This window comes from Orcinus orca, chromosome 9 (genome assembly GCF_937001465.1).
Source record: "Orcinus orca chromosome 9, mOrcOrc1.1, whole genome shotgun sequence".
NCBI lineage: Eukaryota > Metazoa > Chordata > Mammalia > Artiodactyla > Delphinidae > Orcinus > Orcinus orca.
Genome location: NC_064567.1, coordinates 17,286,814 through 17,312,620, shown reverse-complemented (window position 1 = coordinate 17,312,620; position 25,807 = coordinate 17,286,814). Strand labels below are relative to the sequence as shown.

The following is a 25,807-nucleotide window of genomic DNA, read 5'->3' as shown; positions in this document are numbered from 1 at the left end:
CTCATGTTGTTTGCTTGTATTATATTTACAAGTAAATATCATTTATATTCAGTCTTGTAACCATAATAACTTCAGTTATTTAGTTTTACTTGTATATTTACATGGATTCACAGAAAAACACCAATTCTTTTTTTTCCTCCTATAGCTTCACCATTTCTGAGTTCTTTCTTTTGATTTATCTCTTGGTGTTTTTAATTTGTATTGAGGTCCCCTCCCCTAAGAAAAAGTATATAATCTTCCCTGAACTCTCTAATGTTTACAGACATCTAAAGGTTGCCTTTATTCTTGAATGAAAGCATGGCCTACTATTAATAATAATGTCATTTTTTTTTTTACAAATGAGGAAACTGAGGCACAGAGAGGTTAACTTGTCCAAAGTCACACAAATAATACTGTAGGGTTTTTCATGCACTGTGGCTTCTGAGTCTGTGTGCTTAACTACTAGCCTATACTACCTCCATCTTTATATTGCTGTGGAGAAGTCTGAGGCCAACTTCTGATTCTGCCCCAACACCCACAATATTTTTTCCTCTCTGGGCATGCCTCAGTACCTGAGCCCTTTGTGTTGGGAGAAGGAGAGAGTTTGGAAGGGCAGAGTGCAGTGCATATTAAGGAACTTAGAGACTGTGCTCATTCTTCGGAGATCCCAGGGTCAACTCCACCCAGCCTTGGAGTGTCTTAGTCCTGTGTGCTTATTATGTTCATTTCCCCACTTCATTCCAGTGTCCTGAGATGATACCAAGACAGGCCACCCTTGCCTTTACTAAGGTCCCATAGTGCTATGTAGTGGTTCTTCTCCAAATGGTTTTTACCTTGGTTTCTCCTAATTGCTAGTTCTCCTAATTACTTAATTTACTTAATCACCTGAATGTGCTGCTTCGCAAATTGTGGGGTCTCCATGAGAATTTGCAAGAGTTTGTTGGCTTATCTTCTTTTCTCTGTATTGCTTCTGAGGGGTGGGATGAGGGTCATGAGTTGTATTATGCTACTTACTCCCCTGGAATTTTCTTCATCTCCCTTTTTTTTTTTTCCTTAAGCACCACCATGCTTTAGTATTTATGGCGTAAGTTGGCCCCTTTCCCTTTTTGGTGAATTTCATTTATTTGTAGTTGATTATAGAAGGGACATTCTATGATACTACTTCATTCTGCCATCTTAATCCAGAAGTCCTGAGTTAGTACAGAGAGAATTTACCTTTTATCATATCCTCTGGCAAGGTGATTTTATTGATGAATTTTCCTTTCGTTCCTTTTTCTTTGTTTTTTTGTGGTACGCGGGCCTCTCACTGTTGTGGCCTCTCCCGTTGCGGAGCACAGGCTCCAGACGCGCAGGCTCAGCGGCCATGGCTCACGGGCCCAGCCACTCTGCGGCATGTGGGATCTTCCCGGACCGGGGCACGAACCCATGTCCCCTGCATCGGCAGGCGGACTCTCAACCACTGTGCCACCAGGGAAGTCCCCTTTCGTTACTTTTTAAAAATACTTGAAATATTCTGTATTTTACTAATAGCAGCATTTAACCCTGTCACTGTATTAAAATTATCTTCAGAAAGGCACAGTTTATTTTAACATGCTCATGGTATATTCAAACAAAATAAAAGAATAAAGCACTCTGACCAGCAATTCCTGCTTCCTAAAAGGAACCAATTATCAATTTATACTTTGTTTTTCTAGCAGTTTCTCTGCTCGTGGTGTAAAAATTTTTTCCTCCCTACACAAATGAAATACCATACACACTGCTCTGTAATTTTTTCCCCACATTATGTTTTGGGGATTTTTTCTCATCGGCATGTATAGTTCCTACCTGACTCTTTAATTGGTGGAATAGTTTTCCAATTGTGAGGTGGTTACCCAGACCCCTGTGACACGTTGACTGTTTCCGATCTTTTTAAAAATGTCAAACAGTATGGCATTTAATAACTTTGTGTGTGTGTATACATATACATATACATTTTTGTATATTTGAGCTGGTAGGCTTGGTAAGTTCCTGGCAGTGCTTTGTCAGATATAAATATACTTTTATATATATATACACACATACATATATACCATTACATACGTGTGTGTATATATATACGCACACACACACACTTTAAAATAATTTTAAAAGATAATGCAAAATACCCTCCTAATTTTTTAAAATAACTTTAAAAAATAATTTATACTCCTCTTAACCCTACTCTGCCCAGTTCAGCCCTTGATTACTTATGGTTTTGTATTATCCTGTAATTTTACTATATGGTTTTGTCTTAAATGCTTAGCCCAGTACCAGATATGTTGTACCTCCTCAACTACTTATCATCAGGTTAATTTTTTATCTGTGACCCACAGATATTCTGTAAAGTGTTTTGGAGTTGAGGATGATATATATGGTCCACAGCACTCAGGTGGCATGTAGCAGAAAGGTCTTAAGAATCTGAGAATTGGACTTCCCTGGTGGTCCAGTGGTTAAGACTGTGCTTTCACTGCAGGGGACACGGGTTCGATCCTTGATTGGGGAAGCTCCGCATGCCACTCGGTGCTGCCAAAAGAAAAAAGAATCTGAGAATTGCTAGTTTTTTAAAATAGAGGCAGCAGTTGATGTGCAGGAGGAATGAAAGAACTGGGGAACAGCAACACAGGTTGCAGAGATCAGAAAGGTTAAGGACAAACAGGAAAAAGCCAAAGTTCCACGGTAGTGTTAAGTGCAAACTCCAGCTTTCAAGGGGTTAAGATGGAAAAGGAGGGCATGAGAATCACAAGCAACAAATGGAGAAAAAAATATTTCAAGAATTTGATATTAATCAGGGTTTTACTTGGTTTTGTTTTGTTTTGGAGTACAAGGGAGACCTGAACACATTTTTAGATAGTGCAGAAAAATCCTCTGCGGTAGGGTAAATTTTAGAAAGTAATTAAATAAAGTGATTCTGGGAACCTACTCCCCGTGGAGGTGGAGGTGGGAAAGGGAAAGGAGCTAGTGGAGCAGTGAGGCGCAGGTGAGGTAACAAGCCAGCATGTGGCAAGTGATATGAGTATTTTCTGTAGGTTTGTGTAGAGGTTGATGGGCTGAGAAATCTAAAAGGAGGAAGGCTTGTCATTATAAGGAGCAAAGGATAAGGTTCCAGGTTATGTGCTATGGAGTGTATGCTTGGAAGTAAGAAATGGATTAAAGGGATTGTGAAAACACATGGATAGTTAGGGTGGCTGGGACAGGATCAGCTGGGTTCTCCTCATGGCTACAGTCATAGAACAAAGAAATAAACCAGTGGAGAGAATGACCCATGGGTTTGCTTGGAGGGCTCAATAGAAATAAAAGGAGTCCATGGTACTATAAAAGGTTGATCAGCTTTAGGGATTTCGTAATGGGTCCAAACTGAGAAATTGAATGGCAACTTTTTTGTGTATGTGTAAACTGTACTTTACCTAAGGGAAAAGAAAAAAAATCAAATGGTACAATACATAGACGAGATAAAAGAAAAAAAATGCATTTCATTTTTAGTGTTTTATATTCTGAACTGTTACATGAGAAAGTAATTTACTGCTGAGTTTAGAAAATTTTAACTTTTATGTTTATAAATAAAAGGTCGATTTTTCTCAAAAACTTTGAAGTGCCTTTTTGAATTACTGATTCAGTCTAGATTTAGCTTGCATATGACTGAATGTGTGATGTGGTACACTTAACATATTGTGTGGTGGTACACAATCTTTGTAAAGTCGTATTTCTCAAACCTCCTTCATGGCAGAGTCTGTGTCTATTTATGCATATATATATAAAAATATATATTTATACATATATAAATATATATATGTATACATATATAAATATAAAATAGTAAAACTACCATTCCTGGTTTTTTAATGTTTTTAATTTTTTGATTATAACACTACATTTAAAAGCATTCCAAATTTTATAGGTATACTAAGTGAACTTGATGTTGATGTTAATGAAGGATCTCTAATGGAGCTACAGGGACATATTGGAAGATTCCAGGTAACTGATTCTTTCTTATTTCTTTTTTATTTTTTAAATTAAAAAAATTTTTTTTACTTCTTTAAAGAGCAGCTATAAGACTTGTAACAAAATACAACAGTCCTCTCACTGATCCTCCCCATTCTGCTCCCTGAATTTGGGTAAACCCAGCAATGGTTTTAATTGATTCTTTCATATCTCTAAATAATATGCTTATGTTACTACTACTTGATTTTCCAATTTTAAGAGTCATCTGTTGACCTTCCATCGAGAAGGATGAGAATTTAGATCTCTTTACTCCTGTTCTTCTGTCATACAATATGTACCTCTCTTGTAACGTGTCCCCACCCCCAACTCTAATCATATCATAATTTCGATTAGATTAATATTTAGTGTTATATTATTATTACTATGAAATGTCATTTATGAATAAGCCATGGATGGACCATATTTTACTTTTCTATACAACATTGTTTTTCCTAGAGTAAGTAATTGTTTCTTTTTTTTATTTGCTTGGTTTTATGTACTTATTTCTAATTTATTCCCGAACTCTCCTCCAGTTATGTAATCTCTTTTCAATATGTTCAAACAGAGTAGATAGCTTATCAATTAGATATTTTATCGCAGTCTTTCTGGGAGCCTCCTGGCCTGCTTTGATTTGAGCACCTTCACTTTTTTTTGGCTGCAGAAGAATTATATTTATATTCCATTATTTTTGATACAGTAATTTTCTTAAACAGTCCTCTTTTCATGAGCTGTTTTTCAAGTTTCCAAAAGAAAAATGCTGCCATCAGCATAATTGTTATCAATGGGTGCATGGGTATACAAGTAGTACATTTTGAGTCATTGTCAAATAGCACTCCAGAAAGGCTTGTACTCTCTCTAACCAAGCCAAAATACTCTGTTTTGTTTTGTTTTTTTAAGCCTTCTAACTTTTTTCATTGGTGGGGAGAAAAAAATATTTTTGATGAATCTTTCATAAGGTAGCCTCTGGAAATGTGATAGTGCATCTGTTTTTGTCTGTAAGAATAGCAAACAGCCAGTTTTAAGATTTAAAAAGAGTATTTTGACAAATTAAATTTACATTATAATCTCCTTAGTATGTTTTGCCTTATCCGTACTTATTATTTAAACTAACATCAGTTTAAGTTAGATATTATATAATATATATGGATGTATATATGTAGGGGTGAATGTGTGTATGTGTAATACCAGTGTTTTAAACGTGTTTTTATTGTGCACTTACTATGTGCAAAACACTGTACTAAGCACTTTAAATACAATTCAATGTCTCAGGTAATCCTAACAATAATCTTATAAGGTAGGAATTGCTATTATCACTCTAGAAATATGAACACAGAGGCTTGAGGAAGTTAAGTAACTTGTCCCAGGACATATAGCAAAAAGTCATGTACCTGTAATTGGAACCCACATCTCTGATTCTGGACATACTGCCAATTTTGCAAAGCTTGTCCTTTCCCACTGAGAACCTTAGGAACAATTATATTCTCAGGTGAAAATTACCAACATTTCAAACAAATGAGCTTTGCGATTTATCTGCCAAGGTTTCTTCTGTGTTCCCAACTCCTTTTTGAAGTCCCCAGAAGCAGCCACAGGAGTTAGAGCCTTTAAATTTGAGCCTTAGTAGACAAAATTATCACGAATCTGCTTCTGTTTGCCATCTCATTTTGTTTCTCATTGTTTATTGATTAGTATTTATTTAATGGGAATCTACTAAGGAATTATTTGGTGTGATACAAAAAATCTTTGGCAAGCACTTAGATTTTAGTCGGGGTTAACTGCTAGAAGAATTAATATTCTTTTAATGAGTTGTCTGCCAAGTAAATACATTTGCAGAAAGGTAAATTTTAATATTGCTAACTTTAGTTGAGTCAGTTGGAAGTAAGAAATTAGATGCTTTAAAGAGTGATTTTATTCCCCACTGAGTTTTTCTTTTTTTTCTCCCTCAAGAAAGATAGGTCACTAACTTTAAACATATACAACTAGATATGAACAAGGAAGTATCTTTTCTTTCCTTAGCGCCAGTGCTTAGGACTACTAAGTCGCTTTGGTGGCTCCGACAGACTGCGTCAGTTTAAATTTCAAGATGATAATGTGGAGGGGGATAGAGTGAGCAAGAAAGATGAGATCGAACTGGCTATGCAGCAGGTAAGAGGAGTGAGAGTTGTGTAGCTATTCTTTAAGCTTTTTATGTTTTTGGAGATATTTGAGAAAAATAATAGATGTGGGTAATTTTACAAATTGATTTGTAACTTTGTTGTAATTTTACAAACTGATCTATAACTTTGTTCTCCTTCAAATCTGGATTTCCATGATATGAGGCATTTGGGGAGCTAATATTTTTGTTACTGCTTGTTCTTCCTTTGTAGATTTGTGCCAATGTCATGGAATATTGCCAGTCACTCATGTTACAGAGTTCCCCTACCTTTCAGCATGCTGTGTGTCTCTTCACCCCTAGCCTGTCAGAAACCATTAATAGAGATGGGCCCCGGCAAGGTGAGCTAGCTAGTTCTTTCTTTCTGTATTTGAGGAATTAAGTTGCCAGGATTATGACAAGCTCTAGTTGGCCCCAGTATGATGCAATTTTTTTTTTTTTAACCACGAGTAATGAATGGGAAATTTTTAAAACGACTTCTTTAAGAAGGAGTGATGAGGAGGTACTCTTGTCAGACCTGTGGATACAGCTGGAGAACTGGAAAGAATAGAGAAATTTAAGATTTTCTGAGGATGAATCTGGAAGAGCCGTGTGGGGAGAGTATAGTTTTATGTAGCGTGTGAGACCCAAAAGGCTCTAGGATTGGAGAGTAAACTAGCCAGGTGAAAAGTATGAAAATAGTTTGTATGTTAAATCATGTTAAGCTGAATTTAGTGTTTCAGTTAGGTTTTGTATTTAGCTCCAAATTTCTGTAACATAGCAAAGTAAAATTTCGATAGTTAGTAAACTGATGTAGCCTATGATTCCCTAGTGACCCAGTAGGGAAGATTAGGAATATGAGGCCGGATTATGGATTGGTTAAAGCTTTTGTCCCATGGGACATTCAAAAGCCAAAGCCCGTTTGGATCTTGGTGGTTGTATTGTGATGGACTGGTGATGATCTCAAGAAACCTTTTGTTTGAGATTTCTGTGAATCATTTTGTCACATTTTCATCGTCTTCAGGATCTTATTTTCTCTGAAAATTGCTTAATCACGTAAAGTATCTATTTAATAGAATAATATTATGAAAAAATATGTTATGCCAAGAACTCTTGTTTGTCTAACTCCATTATAAAATGTCCTAGCAAGTGGGATTAAGAAATATTTTTTTATTGAGGTTTTTTATTTACATACAACAAAATATACCCATCTTAGGTGTACAGTTTGAGTGCTTTTTGTAATTTTATGCAGTGTGTAACCACTACCACAACCAAAATATAGAATAATTCCCTCATCCTTAAAAGTTTCTTCTTGTCCCTTTGCATGTGATTGTTTCCTTTGACCCCTGGTCAAGGTCTCTATTATTTTGCCTTTTCCAGAATTTTATATAAATGGAATCATACAATATGTAGTGTTTTTTGTGTTTCGACTTCTTTCATTTAGCTCAGTGTTTTTGAAATCCATCCATGTGTGTATTACTATTTTGTTCCTTTTTATTTCTGGCTGGTATTCCATATTAAAAATATACCATAATATATCTCTTCACTAGTTGATAGACATTTGGGTTATTTCCAGATTTTTAGCTATTGTGAATAATGCCACTATGAATATTTGGATATAAATCTTTATGTGGACATAATGTTTTCATATCTTTTGATTAGATGCCTAAGAATGCAATTGCTGGCTTCTGTGGTATGTTTAACTAAATAAGATACTGCCATTCTGTTTTACAAAGTACAGTCATTTTTTATTCCTACCAGCCATGTATAAGAGTTCTAGCTGATCCACATGCTTGCCAATGCTTGGTTTGTCAGCCATTCTAGTGGTTGTGTTGTGATATCTCACTGTGATTTTAATTTGCATTTCCTTGATGACTAGTGATGAGCCTGTGTCCAGTTTTAGTACTATTTGTTGAAAACATTATCTTTTTCTGTTTGGATTACTTTGGTACCTTTTCTCAAAAATCAGTTGACCACATAAATTTGGGTTTATTTTTGGACTCTCGATTCTGTTCCATTAATCTGTATGTCTGTTCTTTCTCTTAATACCACACTGTCTTTATATACTTTATACACAATGTCTTTATATATTTATTCTTCAATAGCTTTATATCAACAGTAAGTCTTGAAATCAGGTGGTTTAAATCCTCTATCTTTGTTCTTCTTTTTCAAAATATCTTATGCTTATGGTTTACATGGTTTATTTCTTTCTGTCCATTTATTTTCATCCTATCCATGTTTTTCTGTTTAAAGTGCATCTCTTGTACACAGCAGAGAGTTGAGTCTTTTTTCTTTAATCCATTTTGACTATCTCTGCTTTTAGTGGTGTGTTTAGTCCTTTAATATTTAATATAATTATTGATATGGTTGGACTTGGGTCTATCATTTAATTGTTTTCTACTTATTAATTGCTTTCTACCTCCTTTCTCTGTTTTTTTGTTTTTCCTTACCTGCTTTAAAAAAAAGTCTGTTTTATAGAATTTGATTTTAATTTTACCATTGGGTTTTTACCTACACTTCTTTGTATTTTTTTTTTTTAGGAATTGCCATCGTTTTTCACAGCCTATTTATTGTTAATATAGTACCACTTCATTCAAAATTTACAACTCTTACAACTGTATAGGCCCACATTCCCCCCTTCTTTTATGTTATAATTGTTACCTGTATTACATCTACATACACTATAAATTCCCTTAGACAATAATTTTTATTTCAAACAATTTAATGCTTTATAAGTAAAGAACAAAAGGGTAAAAAAGAAAAAAAGTCTTTTGCATTTATTTAGATATTAAACACATTTGATGCTCCTTATTCTTTCTCAATGATCAGAGTTTCCACGTGGTGTCATTTCCCTTCAGGCCGAAAAATTTCTTACATAAGTATGGGTCCGTTAGTGATGAATTCTCTTAACTTTCTTTTATTGAAAATGTCTTGATTTTGCCTTCATTCTTGCAGGATAATTCTGCTGGATATAGAATTCTGAGCTGGTAGTTTTGTGCTTTCTGTACTTTAAAGATATGGTTTCACTTTCTTTTGTCTTCCATGATTTATAATGAGAAGTCAGTCATTGATGGGAATATTGTTCCTCTATATGTAAAGTGTTGTTTTTCTGTTGCTGCACTTGAGATGTGCTCTTCCTCTTTAAACAGTTTGACTGTTAACGTGCCTTGGTGTGGGCATCTTTGTTTTTATTCCGTTTAGTGTTGTTGAGAATTTTTTATCTATACATTTCTTTGTTTTATCAATTTTGGGGAAATTTTGACTCTTTTTTTCTTCAAATATTTTCAGCCCCATTCTCTTCAAACATATATTAGATGGTCTGATACTATGGGTTTTTTTTGTAATGCTCTTTATTTATAAGAAATAGGATGAGAACATTTGCTATACTTTTTTTTGCGGTACGCGGGCCTCCCACTGTTGTAGCCTCTCCCGTTGTGGAGCACAGGCTCCGTATGCGCAGGCTCAGCGGCCATGGCTCACGGGCCCAGCCGCTCCGCGGCATGTGGGATCTTCCCAGACCGGGGCACGAACCCGTGTCCCCTGCATCGGCAGGCAGACTCTCAACCACTGCGCCACCAGGGAAGCCCCTGCTATACTTTTTTATTATTTGATTTACTATCTCATGTAAAGTTGCATTACAGTTTATGTATGTTAGCATGATTTCAAGGCCCTGAAGGTAAATGTAATGGGCAGATCATTTATTTTTTGCAACTATTCCTCCTTGTAATTTTTTGTTTATATCTTGGTATCATGAATATGTAAATTTTACGTTAGCAACTATATTTACAGATAATGGAAGACTGGAATTTTTTTCTTCCAGTTTTATTGAGATATAATTGACATACAGCACTGTATAAGTTTAAGGTGTACAGCATAATGATCTGACTTACATGCATCATGAAATGGTTATCACAATAAGTTTAGTGAACATCCATCATCTCATATAGACACAAAATAAAAGGGGAAATATTTTTTTCCTTGTGATGAGGGCCCTTAGGATTTACTCTCCTAACAACTTTTATGCATGACATAGAGCAGTGTGAATTATATTTATTGCATGGTACATTACATCCCTAGTGCTTATTTATCTTAAAACTGGAAGTTTGTGCTTTTTGACCACTTCAGTTGCTTTATCTTCAAGTTCACTTATTCTTTCCTCAATAAGCTCTATTTGGCAAAATATATCCAGTGAATATTTTTATTTCAGAAATTGTATTTTTCAGTTTTAGAATTTTTGTTTGATTCTCTTATCTCATTTTTATTTTCTCTACTGAGATTAACTATGTTTTCATTGTTTGTTTTCCCTCAGTTATAATAGCTACTTTAAAATGCTCATTCATTAGTTACCAACATCTGGTTTATCAGGGATTAGACTTGCTTGGTTTTCTTGTCTCTTGAGAATGTGTTCCATTTTCTTAGTTGTTTATATGTTGGGTATTTAAAATTGTATACTGAACATTACAAAGGTTTGAAGGTTCTAGATTCCATTATTTTTTCCCTGTATGGTGTTTTTCTTTTGTTTTGGCTTAATTACCTTGGCTGTTTTGACCTGTGAACACTGCTTCTTGGGTGACAGGTGCTGCGTCAGTTTATGTCTTTTGCCTTTAGCTGAGATGTTTTGAGTGTGTTATGTGCATGGTTCAGGGGTCAGTTAGTGATGTGGGTAGCTATAGGGATCCCCTCTCTACTCTCCTGGGATTCCCCTAAAACTTTCTTCACTGGTCATGGTTTCCAGGCTTCTCAGCTGCTGTTTTTTTGGTTTGTCAGGCGTTAATGACTATGCTTTTTCCATCAGCACTCCTGCTTCTGCATTGTGTTGCTTGTGCTACTGCTGGGTGTACTTAGCCCCAGGCCGAAGGCCATGAGCTGCGAGCTTAGAGTTGTACTGGTTCCATCTGCCCTCTTCCCAGTGCGCCTGCACTCCCTACCAGCATCTGTCTGCTTCTGTTTACTTTGGTAACTTTAGGTAGTTATTTTTTGTGTTATGTCTAGGTTTTTTATTTTCTGCCATGAGCGGGGAGTGGGCTGTTGTCTGGTATGGTCTTAGTTTGACATATTTGGAAACAGAAGTTCTTAAAACGTAGTAAGATACCTTTACTTAAAAATACCTGTCATTCAGTGATTCATTTGGAGTAGCCTTGGGTGAGAGTATGTCTTAAATAAATTGAGGAGGTAACTATAAAGATTTATAGTAATATTTTATGGAGTAAAGTGCTTAAATCATTCAAACTGGATATATAAAACAATTTCTTTGACTTAGTTAAGCAAATTAATTCTACATAGTTCTAGCTTTCTCCTATATTCAAAAAGTTCGCTGCCAGGAAGATCACTAGACTACAAAGGTGCAGCCTCACCGGCATGTGGGAAAAGTGCTAGTTCAGGTGGCTCAGCAGATAGGAAAAAGGAGGTCTTCTTCACTTGGAGGGGCATGGAATGACTGGGAATCCTACTCAGAGACCCCTTTTCATTCAGAAGAGTGGTTTTCCTACCACATAGCAGTGACATTTAACCTGCTGTGTCCCCTTTCTGTCTGGGAGTTTGTAAATGAGCATGAATCTGTTTACTAATCCCTGTAGGTCTGTAGCTTGATGTAGACCTCTAACTGCCTCAAGAGGGTAATCCTTTTCTTCCCCTTTGAATCTAACTTTTTTTTTTTTTTTTTTTTGTGGTACGCGGGCCTCTCACTGCTGTGGCCTCTCCCGCTGCGGAGCACAGGCTCCGGACGCGCAGGCTCAGCGGCCATGGCTCTCTTGCCCAGCCGCTCTGCGGCATGTGGGATCCTCCCGGACCGGGGCATGAACCCGTGTCCCCTGCATCGGCAGGCGGACTCTCAACCACTTGCACCACTAGGGAAGCCCTGAATCTAACTTTTTAAAACAAATTTAACCTGAGCATAAGATTTTTTAAACAAAATAGTAATTTTGTCATTTATTCTTCAAAACATTAATATCACTAATAATTATTAAAATTTCATTAGTTTCTTATCATTTTGAGCCAATCTTTTGCATACCATGTTGTTTTTTGATCTTTAATACTTAAAGATGAACTTTATGAAACCTTATAAATTGGTCTTTATTTTTCTTCAGACTTTTTTAAGGGTTAATAAGCATATTCTTCTCTGCCAATTCTAGACATATGAATGGGTAGGTATCTGGTAGGTTCTAGAATATTTAGTTATAGAGAGATAGTTTAACCTAGTGGTTAAGAGCACGGACTGATGATGAACTGCCTGGATTTAAATCCCAGTGCTACAAGTGACTTAAGAAAAATGACTTATCTCTTTGTGCCTCAGTTTCCTTGTCTATAAAGTGGAAGTAATAACAAGCTCCCTCCGGTGAATTATTGTAAGGATTAAATGTGTTAATATGTGTAAAGTGCTTTAGAACAGTGCCTGGTGCTTGGCATGACATCAGTGTTAGCTATTATTATTCTTATTATTGCTCTTGTATTATTGTTATCCTCTAGTATATTTACTATTACTTGTGATCAAGGGACCCTTTTCTGTAGCACTTCCACTTCTTTGACTTCATGGTCTTTTCTGCAGAATCTGTTTCTGTAGTTAGATATCTCATGGGCCATCCTCATCTGATGTCTAAGTCTGGTGCCTCTGAATGCTCTAATATTTCCTAGGCTTAAGCAAGTTAGTATATAAGAACTCCTGAAGTGATTTGGAATACTCTCAGCATTAGACCATCATATTTATGGATAGCTTCCTACCAAGTTGAGGTCACACAAATGTTGTCTGGGGACTGGCGTACCTAATTTCACTAGAAGAAGGCTCTCTGTGATGACCTGTATCATAAAGATTGTCATATCTTCACTGAGACTGGTGAAGGAGAATTGGCAAATCCGATGAGTATAGGATATTTTTTTGGTGGCAGAATCCACTGACAAGGGACTCTTTTCTCTTTTCCCCTCCACATGAAGGTCTATGAGATTGGACTTTGGAGCAAAGTTCAAGGGGGTGGCAGTGAAGGAAGCAAATGTAGATCTCTCCTTCAGTGTTCATGGCAGTTGGGGCCATTAAACAAAGATTATCTCCAAATTAAACCTGAAATTACCAAGGTGTTTCTCAAAGAAATCCCTCAGTCACAAGAGGAAATTGCTTTACTTGCACCACACAAACCATCTCTATCAATAGAATAGGAACATTATTGCTCGCCTTGTTTTTCTTTCCTCTACAAACAGCTTTTCCAACATCACGTTTTTCTTTTATACCTTCATCAGAAAGTCGTCAAGTAAAAGGCAGATCATTTTGTTTTGCTATCCAAATGGAGTTATTGTGGTAGAAGACTTACTAAACTTTAAATTTAATTATCTATTTTTTAACTATTTGTTAGCGTTCTCCTTGTCTCTTTGGAAGAATAACTCTGATCTGGGAACTCAGCAACCAGAAAGATGCAGACTGGAAATGAGTCCATATAAGTAGAGCCGCAGGGCGAGGCAGGAGTTATTCACCTGGGGTCAGGAAACTGTAAACTGTATTTGTGTGCACGGGGTGGGGGGTGGTGGAGAGACAGGTGTAAAGGTTTATAACTTCTATAGAGTTCTCAAAGAGGTCTTCACCCAGTAAAGGGTAAGCTGTCTCAGTGTCCATCAGCCAGCTCTCCTTATTGTCTCAAGGCTCCAGCCTTATGTACCTACCTCATTACAGTAGCTCCTAACCACTCCTTTGAACTGTCAGTGGTATTTAAAAGTAGTCTTGGATTGGTTTTAATAATAGTTTACATGCCCTTAAATTCCTGGGCTTTCCTTTTTTTAAAAAAAACAGGTCATTTGAGATTCATATAAGATGGCTATAAGTAGAACATTGTTTTTTATCAACTCTATTAGATACCCAAGCTCCAGTGGTTCCATACTGGCGCCTACCTGGTTTGGGCATTATTGTCTACCTGCTGAAACAGAGCGCTAATGATTTCTTCAGCTATTATGACAGTCATCGACGGAGTGTCAACAAGCTACAGAACGTGGAGCAACTTCCCCCAGATGAGATAAAAGAGGTATAAATCTTATAATGAGCGGTAGATAATTTTATTTTTTTAAGAGTTATTTTATTATTTATTTTATTTATTTTTGGCTGCGTCGGGTCTTAGTTGCAGCACTCGGGCTCTTTGTTGTGGTGTGCGGGCCTCTCTCATTGTGGCGTGTAGGCCTTCTCTCTCTAGTTGTGGCTCGTGGGCTCCAGAGCGCCTGGGCTCTGCAGTTTGCGGCATGCAGGCTCCCCAGTTGAGGCGCACGAGCTCAGCAGTTTTGGCGTGCAGGCTCAGCTGCCCCGCGGCGTGTGGGATCCTAGTTTCCTGACCAGGGATGGAACCTGCGCCCCCTGCATTGTAAGGCAGATTCTTTACCACTGGACCACCAGGGAGGTCCCAAGCGATGGAGACTTTTGAGAAGCCATTGTTTTTACTGATAAGGACCAGGGGTCTGATGTCAGACTTGTAGGTAAAGATGATGCGTGCAGTGAGATGAAAGGAATTACAATGACTCAGAGCTCTGTGTGGCTTGAAGAAGAGCTCCTCACCTAAGGAGCACACCTCATGAGCATAGAAACTCTTGACTGAGTGACAGGAAGTTGTACCTGTTCAAGAAAACCACCTGCTATTCAGTAGAAATTTCGGTAGCTGGCCTTTGCATAAAGAGTTTGGTAATTTATACTCTAAAAATCTGTGCTGAGAAACTTAGGTGCAGATGCTTTTTCAGTTAGAAGTGACTCCTTAGGCAAGATGTCTCTGTTCCTTCAGCATTTTCAGTATCTGTTAAGTGAATTTTTCAGACAAATGAGATGGCGTATCAGACTTGACTGCCTTTTCTCAATGATCCAGAATCATACCCTGGCACTTATTGTAACTAAAGATGCTGAGTTACTGGGCCTGCTCTTTCTTTCCATGTGGCACAGCTGAGCTATAAGGCTTCCCTTGGCCAGTGCTGAAGCTTCGTGTCTTTTGTGGCAGCCTGCATGTTGAGCCATTTTGCCATTCCTGGTTCACACCAGGTTTTCTGAAAAACACCATGTCACTCTTAAGAGTAGTCAGAGCCTACTCTCTTTTACCATTCTTATAATTCTAGGGGACATTTATTGAGAGTTTATGATGTGCCAAGCCATGAGCTACATATTCTACCTGAATACCTTAGGCAGATATTGTTGTGTCTCCCATTTCTCAGATGAGGAAGCTGAGGCACTGAAAGACAGACTAACTTATCCAAAGCCACACAGCTAGCAAGTACAGGTTGAGGCAGGTGTTATTGACTGGGTTCAGGTAACCCCTGAAATTGTGTGGTTTACACCCGGCAGTCCTTCCCCATCGTGCACAGCTTATGGGTGATGCTAGTACACACAGGAGGGGCTGCAGCATCACGGTAAAGCATGTGGCACTCCACCAGTCCCACTGTAGAACACCTGCTGCCAAACCCAGTGTCTGCACGTTAAATTGACCCACTGTGCTTGCAAGTATGCCAGATGGAGAAGGGATCAGGGGAGGTTCTGGTTGATGATCATATATTTATTATGCTCTGCAAGTCTAATTCACATTTTCTTCAGAAGATACCTGACAGCTGTTATAGAAATTCTCCACACGGCATTGTGACACTTACTGCTTGGAAATCCCACTGTTTTGTTTTGTTTTAATTTGACAAGAAATTCAGGATTGGTTGGCCCCTCAGCAGATTGGAAATGTCTGTTTCAGGGACTGGACTTTCAGAAAGCAGCAGATGAACGTTCATTTGTGAATTCAACTGCTTCTTTGGCTCTCGTTTTTTAAAATTACTAGCTTCCTAATTAGATAATTAACTCTTGTCGGCAAGGATGTTTAAATTTATTTGAATGTTTTTCACAGTACGTATCACAAGTGACTACTTATAGTGTATAGATTTTCATTAAATTTTTGTTACAATATATGTCATTCTTAATACTGTGTTTGTTTTTTTTCTTAGTTGTGTCAGTCTGTGATGCCTGCTGGTGTTGATAAAATCTCCACTACCCAGAAATATGTTCTAGCAAGACGCCGTTTGGTGAAGCTGATCAACAATCGAGCTAAACTGCTTTCCCTTTGTTCTTGTATCCTTAATGAGATCATAGTGGGGCTTGAAGGGTGACCTTTAAGAGAATTTTCAAATGTGGGAACTGTGTACTTATTTTCACATTACTTGGGTATCAAAATCACATGGAAAGGGACATAATTACTGTTAGTTTTTTTCTAGTTAAATGTGTGATATATTTCTAAATTGAAAATATTTTTCTTACCTTTTAGAGTAACTAGTAATCCTCATAATATACACAGACACTTTCTGTCCGGACAGGAGACAAGGACACTGAAGGCTATGCTGGCCCAGCATCCCACAGTTTCCACCTCCTTCCTCTCAGCACATCTTGCTGCTTTCTGGAGAGACCTTACGTCCAGTTTATTAGACTGAGGCTGTGGTACATCACTGAATGGTGCAGTCTCTTCTTTTCCCTCGTGCTCAGAAACTGTTTTGCAAAATCATGTGATGAGATTGTTTTCCTTTAATCTGAGCTCTCCTCTGTAGTTATCACAGAGACCTGCCTGTTTATTCTCTGGCGCCATCTGGAGTACTACTTGTTACATTGCACACCCACGGATTCTCAAGACTCCTTATTTGCCTCCAGGACCTTATTTAAAAGCAGAAGGCTACAAGGTAAACTTTATTCTGAAAATTAGTGAACCATAAATGCCTATAGATTTTAGCACCTTAAAAAACTAGTTACATTTAATCTGCTTTTTACTGTTCAGGTTACTGAACAGTAACAGGGTGGACTAGGTAATCAAGAGCTACTTAGTTACTAGGCATAGCTAGCTATGTTTTGTATTTTCCCTTCTGTCCATGGGAAATTGGACAGAGCATTGTAGAGGCTGCCTTCAGCTGCTTCTCAGCTTCTTGCAGTTAATGGCTGACCCAGGTCCAGAGTCCTCTGGTCACAAATAATTTTCCAGAAGAATGGAAATGGGTCAGCCTAGGCCATGATTCTTGTTGCTCGAGGGCCCTTCTGTGACTGATGAGCATGTATTGGATCCCTTAGGTGGCAAGAAACAGAAGGAAAGCTTGAGAACCCTGGCCTAGAACAGTGAAATGCTTCCTAGGGGCTTCCATTTACTGAAAGCTGAAATAGAGTTCTCAGTCTAGACCCATGCTTTTCATGGTGCTGTGGTTCATTGTCATCGGGTTCTTCCATTGTGTAGTAGACACACACCTGCAGAGCTGGTTTGACTGTGTCTTTATCTCTAGATTCCTTCGCTTCGGAAAGCAATCTGGATTTTAGAAGTGGGCTGACTATAGTGAGCCAACATGATATAGACCAGGTAACGTTCTATTCTCATACTCTTTTTTTTTTTTTGAAAGTAAAAAGGGAAAGCCTGGTATATTAGTAAGATAATAGTTTTCAAGTTTACATCCAAAGACCTGGTTTGAATTCTAGCATAGCCACCTATTAGGTACGTGACTCAGAACAATTTACTTAGCTTCTGAGCCTCCATTTCCTCAGCTCAGAAATGGGAATGATAATTCAACCTCTAAGCATTTTGTCAGAATTAAATGAGGTTTCATGTGTAAGACTCGTAGGGTAGTGCCTAGAACATAGTAAGAGTTCAGTAAGGGTAAGCATCATGATTTGGAAACTCCGTATATAGATAGTTATTGCTATTTAAAGCAAATTTTAAGTTTTACGCATTTATACAACAAGGGAAAGAAGGAAAAACATTAGTATCATACCAGTAAATTCTAGGGTGGAAAATGTGAATGTTGAGTTAATTTGGCACATGGGAAAGGACCACATTACAAAAATTCAAAGGTATTTAAAATAGGAAGACATAGAATAAAAGAAATATTTGAGACTACTTAATAATGAAATGTCACCTGCGTTACCTGTAGCTTCAGGCTGATGCCATCAGTGCTTTTGGAGAATCACTACAAAAGAAACTTCTGGACATTGAAGGATTGTATTCAAAAGTTCGATCTCGCTATAGTTTCATACAAGCTCTTGTCAGACGTATCCGAGGCTTGCTGAGGATATCACGGAACTGAGAGCCCGTGCTTATGCTCTTCTGAGGAAGAGAGGAATTGGGGAAAACTGTCTCCTTTTTATAGTTTCTTTCTAAATTATGACCAAAAGATATTTTGCTATTTCTTTCTTTATATATGGACTTCTTTTCTGTAAACTTCTTTGCCTGGTTTCGTCCTCACTAGTAAAAAATAAATAAATAAATACTTCTTTAAAAAAACAAATATGTGGTCAGTCTCTTGAAATTTTATCTAGAATATGGTCAATATTATCAGGAATTCAACAAATAATCCTTCCACAGTGATGGTTTTCCCCCAGGGGTATTATTCGGAATGCTAAATTAAAGCCATGGTCTGAAAATTCTAATTTTTTCTCTCTTTGTAGCTACATTACACTTTTCTTTTTTGCGGTACGCGGGCCTCTCACTGTTGTGGCCTCTCCCGTTGCGGAGCACAGGCTCCGGACGCACAGGCTCAGTGGCCATGGCTCACGGGACCAGCCGCTCCGCGGCATGTGGGATCCTCCCGGACCGGGGCACGAACCCGTGTCCCCTGCATCGGCAGACGGACTCTCAACCACTGCGTCACCAGGGAAGCCCTACATTACACTTTTTATGATAATGCTCTTTAAAGTCAAGCCATCTTTTTACTAAAATTATTTTTTCTTTTCTGCATGTAAATGATAAAATAATCACTTGCATTTGTTCCTTAAAATATTTGTGGAACTTTTCAAATAAATCATCTGCCTGTATTTCTCATATAGTTAATAGGATGGCTGCAGTTAGAGAAAAAGAATTTACCCAATAAAAAAGAATAAGAATAATAAATAAATAATAAATAAATAAATAAAAAATAATTTACCCAATTTGCCCGATAGTATTTATGTGCATGTGACTACCTCATCTGAAAGTCCGTTTTCCTGTTTCCAGCCAAAAATTATTTCAGCCTGATATATAGAAGAGACTGCTGAGAGGGGAAAGAGTCTTGACTCTAAGGTAGTGGCAGAAAATTAACACTTAGTTCTATGGTGTTATGGGGTTTTTACCCTTAATCTTATAATAAAATTTCCATGGCTTTTTAAGCATTTATAAAAGGCTTTGTCATTGTTATTGTATTTTGAAATTAATCTATTGCCTACCGCTTATAAATATCAAGCCTTAGCTGGAAAGCATCCTGTTAATAAATAGCATTCTTAGAGGGATGTGAATGAATAATTAACTGGTCCAAGATATAGTAATACTGGCTGTTGCTCCACTGGTGAGGCATATGGTAAACTTTATCATGTGGAACACAGGCATGAACGCAGAAATAATCAAAAAGAGCCTGGGGCACAGATTCAAAGCATCTTATAAACTTCTGAAGTGTGAAGCCTTCTGCAGGACAGAGATATTAGCTAATTTGGAATTAGTTAAGATTTGGGATTTACTAAGCTTCTTTATTTTGTTTTCCCATCATTTCTTCCAAAATTACAGCAGAGTGGGGGTCAAAAGTTAGGGCAGTGGAGAAGTGTGTGGGAGGGAGAAGAAGGAACGATTGCAGCTGCACGTATGCTACTTTTAAAAGACTGACCAGAAATGCTGTTTGTGTAATAAATACAATGGGGAGAGGCTAGCACTCAAGGCACGCGCCGCCTGACTCGGCACTGTTTCCTGAGGCGTGGAGAGAGGCTGTTGGATGCAGCATGTGCTCTTCAGCAAAGCAAAGGAGATTGAAAGAGATTTTAGATGGCTTGTTTAAAAATGTTTTAGCATTTAAAGGTAGATTCATCTATTCCTCAACAATAATAAATATAGGATCTTAATATGTTGTTTTTACTGAGTTAATTAGTTTGGTGGAATCAGAAAATCAAAAAGAGGTGAAAAAAAAAAAAAAGGTGAGTACCTTCTTCCTAGTTATTAGTGTTTTAGTTTTGATAAATTAGTGATGTTTAAATATAGCTGTCTGAGCTTTAGCTGAGCTATTTATAAAAGCAGTCATACACAATCTAGTCTTTTCTAAGTATTTGTCTCTTGTTTTCACAACTTATTTTGACAAACTTTGAATCTTCATAAAAGTTGAAAGAAAAGTAATGAACCCATATACCTTTCACGTAGCTTCATCAGTTATCAATATTTTGCACATTTGCTTTATCTCTTTTTTTAATATGTATATATACTGGTTTGCTTCCTTAACTATTTAAAAGTAGGTCATAGACATCACGACACTTTATCACTAAATATTTCAGCAGGTAAGAACAAGGATATTTCCTTCCTAACCACAATACAATTATCACACTTAAAGATGTTTACCTTTTTAAATTTTTTTAGCTGTATCTCACAGCTTGTGGGATCTTAGTTCCCTGACCGGGGATTGAACCTGGGCCTTTGGCAGTGAGAGCGAGGGTCCTAACCACTGGACCACCAGGGAATTCCCAACAATATTTTCTAATGTTTAGTCCATATTCACATTGTCTCAGTTGCCCCGAAAATGTACTTTTAGAACTTTTTTTTAAACCCAGGATTTAATTATCACACGTTACATTTAATTATCTCTTTAGCTTCCTTCATTCTGAAACAGTTCCTCTGTCTTTTGGGGGAGGAGAGGGTCTTTTACAACATTGACTTTTTTTAGCTGTTTTGAAAAGGGTATTTGGTTTTTCTTTATTAGATTCAGGTTAAACATTTTTGGCAAGAATACTGCAATTATTCAGGTGATATGCCTCGGCGTGTCATATCAGGAGGTACGTATCAGTTTGTCCCATTATATTGTTTGACCATTTGGTTATGGTAGTATTTGACAAACCATCTCTATTGTAAAGGTTCTCTGTTTCCCATTGCAATGAGTAATCTGTGGCTTGATACGCTGAGACCATGAATATCTTGTTTCTAAAAAATCTTTCAACCATAGCTTTTATCATTCATTCCAATTAAATATTTTTATTAAATTGCATACTGTTTCAATCATACAAATAATATAGTCAAGGTAATGAACGCCCATCTGGGTGTTCTGTTCACTCTATCATTTCATACAGCTAATTTTATCAAATCTTAAAATTAATTATATTTGCTGTAGATCTTTCTAAAGAAAGAAATATGGGGAATGTAAATTGGTGCAGCCACTATGGAAAACAGTGTGGAATTTCCTTAAAAAACTAAAAATAGAACTATCATATGATCCAGCAGTTCCACTCCTGGGTATATATCCAGAAAAACTGAAAACACTAATTCAAAAAGGTACGTGCACCCCAATGGTCATAGAAACACCATTTACAATAGCCAAGACATGGATGCAACCCAAGTGCCCATTAACAGACAATTGGATTAAGAAGATGTGGTATATATACAATGGAATATTAACCATAGAAAAGAATGAAATACTGCCACTTGCAGCCACATAGGTGGACCTAGAGAATATTATGCTTAGTGAAATGTCAGACAATGAAAGACAAATATTATATGCTATCATTTATATGTGGAATCTAAAAAATAATACAAATGAATGTATATGTGAGACAGACTCAGATACAGAAGACAAACCTGTGATTACCAAAGGGGAGAGAGAGGGGGAGGGACAAATTAGGGGTATGGGATTAACAGATATTGTACAAACTATATAAAATAGATAAGCAACAAGGATATATGGTTTAGCACAGAAAATCATACCCGTTATCTTACAATGACCTATAATGGAATGTAATCTGCAAAACAACTGAATCACATCACTATGCTGTACACCTGAAACTAAGACAGTATTGTAAGTTAGCTATACTTCAATTAAAAATATATATACAGTTGAGGTTCCTGTGAATTCTCTGATCCCATTCCCCTCCCTCCTTCTCGGAGATAAACATTATCAAGCATTTGTTGTTGTTCTTTCCCATTTATGCTTTATACTTCCACTACATATGTGTATTCATAGGCATTACAAAGTATTGTTTTGCAGGTTGTTAATTTATATATGTGTATCATCAGGTTATTTTTTTTTCTTTTCTTTGGCTGCACTGCATGTGGTGCGGGATCTTAGTTCCCTGACCAGGGATGGAACCCGTGCCCCCTGCATTGGAAGGTGGAGTCTTGACAACTGGACCGTCTGTGTCATCGTAGTATGTCATCATATTATGAAGCAATTTGCATGTTGGTTTTTTGGTTTGTTTTGTTTAGCATTGTGTTTTTGATAATCCCTCATGCTCATTTATTATACTTATGGAATTATAGTATTGCATTTTACGAATACCCTAATTTATTCATTCTACTATTGGTGAGCTGGTAGACATTTAAGTTCCCAATATTTTGCTATTACCATCAGTGCTGCAATAATGATTATCATACATATAAGAGGGCTTCTCTGGATTATGCAACTAGAAATGGAAATCCTGAGTTGGAGATTAAATGCTTCAATTGCACTAGACATTGCAATATTTTTCTTAGGGATCGTACCAATTTTCTCCTACCCATAGGGAGAGCTCCTGTTCGTCCACACCATTGATAACACTTCCAGTTGTCATACTTTTTTTAAGAGCAATTTTTTTTTTTTTTTTTTTTTTTTTGCGGTACGCGTGCCTCTCACTGTTGTGGCCTCTCCCGTTGCGGAGCACAGGCTCCGGACGCGCAGGCTCAGCGGCCATGGCTCACGGGCCCAGCCGCTCTGCGGCATGTGGGATCTTCCCGGACCGGGGCACGATCCCGTGTCCCCTGCATCGGCAGGCGGACTCTCAACCACCGCGCCACCAGGGAAGCCCCAAGAGCAATTTTTGTTTTACAACAAAATTAAGAGGAAGATACAGAGATTTCCCAAATACTCCCTATAGCTACACCTGCATAGTCTCCCCTGTTACCAACATCACTCACCAGGTACATTTTTACCAAGGATGTTCCTACATCCTACACTGACACATCATAATCAGCTGAAGTCCATGGTTTTTATCTTAGGGTTCACTCTTGGTGTTGAACATTCTATGGGTTTGGACAAATGTATAATGACATATGTCCTTCATTGTAACATCGTACATCGTATTTTCACTGCTGTAAAAATCCTCCGCGATTTGCCTGTGCCTAATCATTTCTCCACCCGCCCTGGCAACCAACGACCTTTTTATTGTCTCCATAATGTCATATAGTTACCTTTTGCAGAATGTCATATAGTTGGAATCATATAGTAAGTAGCCTTTTCAGATTAGCTTTTTTCACTTAGTAATGTGCATTTAAGCTTCCTCCATGTCTTTTCGTGGCTTGATAGCTCTTTTTTTTTTCTTTTAAGCACTGAATAGTATTCCGTTATCTGGATATACCAGTTTACTTATGCATTCACCTACTGAAGGACATCCTGGTTGTTTCCAAGTTTTGGCAGTTATGATCCAAGCTGCTGTAAACATCCATGTGCAGGTTTTTGTGTGGACATAAGTTTTCAACTCCTTTGGGTAAATACCAAGGAGCACGATTGCTGGATCATATGGTAAGAGTATGTTTAGTTTTGTAAGAAACCACTAAACTGTTCCAAAGTGGCTGTACCATTTTGCATTCCCACCAACAGTGTATGAGAGTTCCTGTTGTTCCACATCCTCTCCAGCATTTGGTGCTGCTATCAGTGATCTGGATTTTGGCCATTCTAATTGATGTGTAGTGGTATCTCCTTGTTTTAATTTGCATTTCCCTGATGACATATGATGTGAAGCATCTTTTCATATGTTTATTTGCCATCTGTATATCTTCTTCAGTGAGGTGTCTGTAAAGGTCTTTGGTCCATTTTAAAATCAGGTTGTTTGTTTTCTTATTGTTGAGTTTTAAAGTTCTTTGTGTATTTTGGATAACAGTCCTGTATCAGATTCATCTTTTGCAAATGTTTTCTCCCAGTTGATGGCTTGTCTTCTATCTCTGTTGATAATGTCTTTTGCAGAGCAGAAGTTTTAAATTTTATTAAAATCTAGCTTATCATTTATTTCGTTCATGGATTGTGTGTTTGGTGTTGTATTGAAAAAGGCACCACTATACCTAAGATTATCTAGGTTTTCTCCTATGTTATCTTCTAGGAGTTTTATAGTTTTGTGTTATATATTTAGGTCTATGATCCATTTTGATTAATTTTGGTGAAGGGTCTGTGTCTAGATTCATTTTTTGCATGTGGATGTCCATGATCTAATTTTACTTTACTTACTTTTTTCCCATGTGGATAATCAGCTTTCTTTTTATGATTCATTGAATAGCCCGTGCTTTCTCACCGATCGGTAATATTGCCTCTGTCATATGCCTCAGATATGTAGGAGTTCTTTATATAAAGGAACTAGTCCCTTGTCATAGGTGCAAATGATGTTTTTCTTTCTTTCTTTCTTCTTTTGCTATTTGCCATACTAACACTTTGCTTTTTTCCACTTATACTGAAGATCCTTCTATATCAACACATATAAAGCCTCTCCCTTTCTTTCTGTCTCTCTCACAAACACACATATACACACAGTATTTCAATGTATGTATATAGCATGATTTACTCAGTTACTTATTAACATTTCTTTTTTTTTTTTTTTTTTTGCCACGATGAATGTTTTTGAATATACACAAGTTCATGCGATTGCTGAGATAAAGGATATGCTCATTTACACTTCTGATAGTTTTGGCCAAATTGTCCTCCACAGAAGTTTTTAACAATTTGTTTCCGGACTTCCCTGGTACTTCAGTGGTTAAGAATCCGCCTACAATGAAGGGGACACGGGTTTGAGCCCTGGTCCTGGAAGATCCCACATGCTGCGGGACAGCTAAGCCCGTGCACCACAACTGCTGAGCCTGTGCTCTGGAGCCTGCAAGCCACAACTACTGAAGCCCACGCACCTAGAACCCGTGCTGTGCAACAAGAGAAGCCACCACAATGAGAAGCCCGCACACCGCAGCGAAGAGTAGCCCCCGCTTGCCGCAACTAGAGAAAGCTCACGCGCAGCAACAAAGACCCAACGCAGCCAAAAAAAAACCCACCAACAACAAAAATTTGTATCCCTATTAGTACTGTATGGCTATGCCTGTTTCCCTACTTTTTCCAATACAGTGTATAATCAAGCTTTTTGATTTTTGCTAATCAGGAGGAAAATGACACCTCATTATGGTAGTAATTTACATTTCTCTTAGTGTGAATGTCACTGAGTATCTTTCCATATGTTTGAGCCATTTGTATTTCCTTTTCTATGAGCTGTTCATATCCTTTGACCACATTTTATTGGATTGTTGGTCTCAATGAATTGTGGGAGCTCTTTACATAAAGAAAATTAGGCCTTGTCACTTATTTTACAAATAATGTTTTTCTTTCTTTCTCTTTCTCTCTTCCTTTCTGCCATACAGAAAATTTTTTATTTGTATGTAGTTGATTTTATCAGTCTTTTCTTTTATGGCTTCTGGGTTTTGTACCATGTGGGTCATGTGAAAAACCTTCAAATTTGGAAATTATAAAAGAATTTCTCCCTTTTTAGTGATATTAATATTTTTTTTGTTTTGCTTTGTTTTGTTTAGGTTGTTATTTATCTGTAACTTATTTATGTGTAAAGTGTGAAGTAGGAACCCAACATTATTCTTTCCAGGTGGAAAAATAACAGTGAACCTCATTAGATCAATATCATTTGTTGAATGATCCACGTTATACGTTTGATGCTCAGAATGGAACTGAAAAAGGCAGACTGATCAAGAATTAAAATTTTGAAATGCAGGTATCACAGAATGGCAATGGATATGAAATTTG

General features: G+C 37.3%; 1 protein-coding gene across 3 annotated transcripts in view; it reads left to right on the top strand.

Moving 5' to 3' along the window:
• NUP205 (nucleoporin 205) overlaps positions 1-18,340 on the top strand; it is an 81,092-nt gene extending 62,752 nt beyond the window's left edge. Inside the window, exons 36-43 of one of the 3 annotated variants that reach the window (XM_004272168.3) lie at positions 3,893-3,969; positions 5,989-6,117; positions 6,339-6,465; positions 13,937-14,103; positions 16,034-16,157; positions 16,628-16,756; positions 17,345-17,418; positions 17,987-18,340. In XM_004272168.3, the coding sequence (XP_004272216.1) occupies positions 3,893-3,969; positions 5,989-6,117; positions 6,339-6,465; positions 13,937-14,103; positions 16,034-16,157; positions 16,628-16,756; positions 17,345-17,418; positions 17,987-18,139 (980 nt within the window). In that variant the 3' untranslated portion in view covers positions 18,140-18,340. Of the gene's footprint in view, positions 1-3,892; positions 3,970-5,988; positions 6,118-6,338; positions 6,466-13,936; positions 14,104-16,033; positions 16,158-16,627; positions 16,757-17,344; positions 17,419-17,986 lie in introns of those variants that run through there. The other 2 variants (XM_033432387.2, XR_004484549.2) reach the window with 2 other exon arrangements.
• The last annotated feature ends 7,467 nt before the right edge of the window (positions 18,341-25,807 follow it).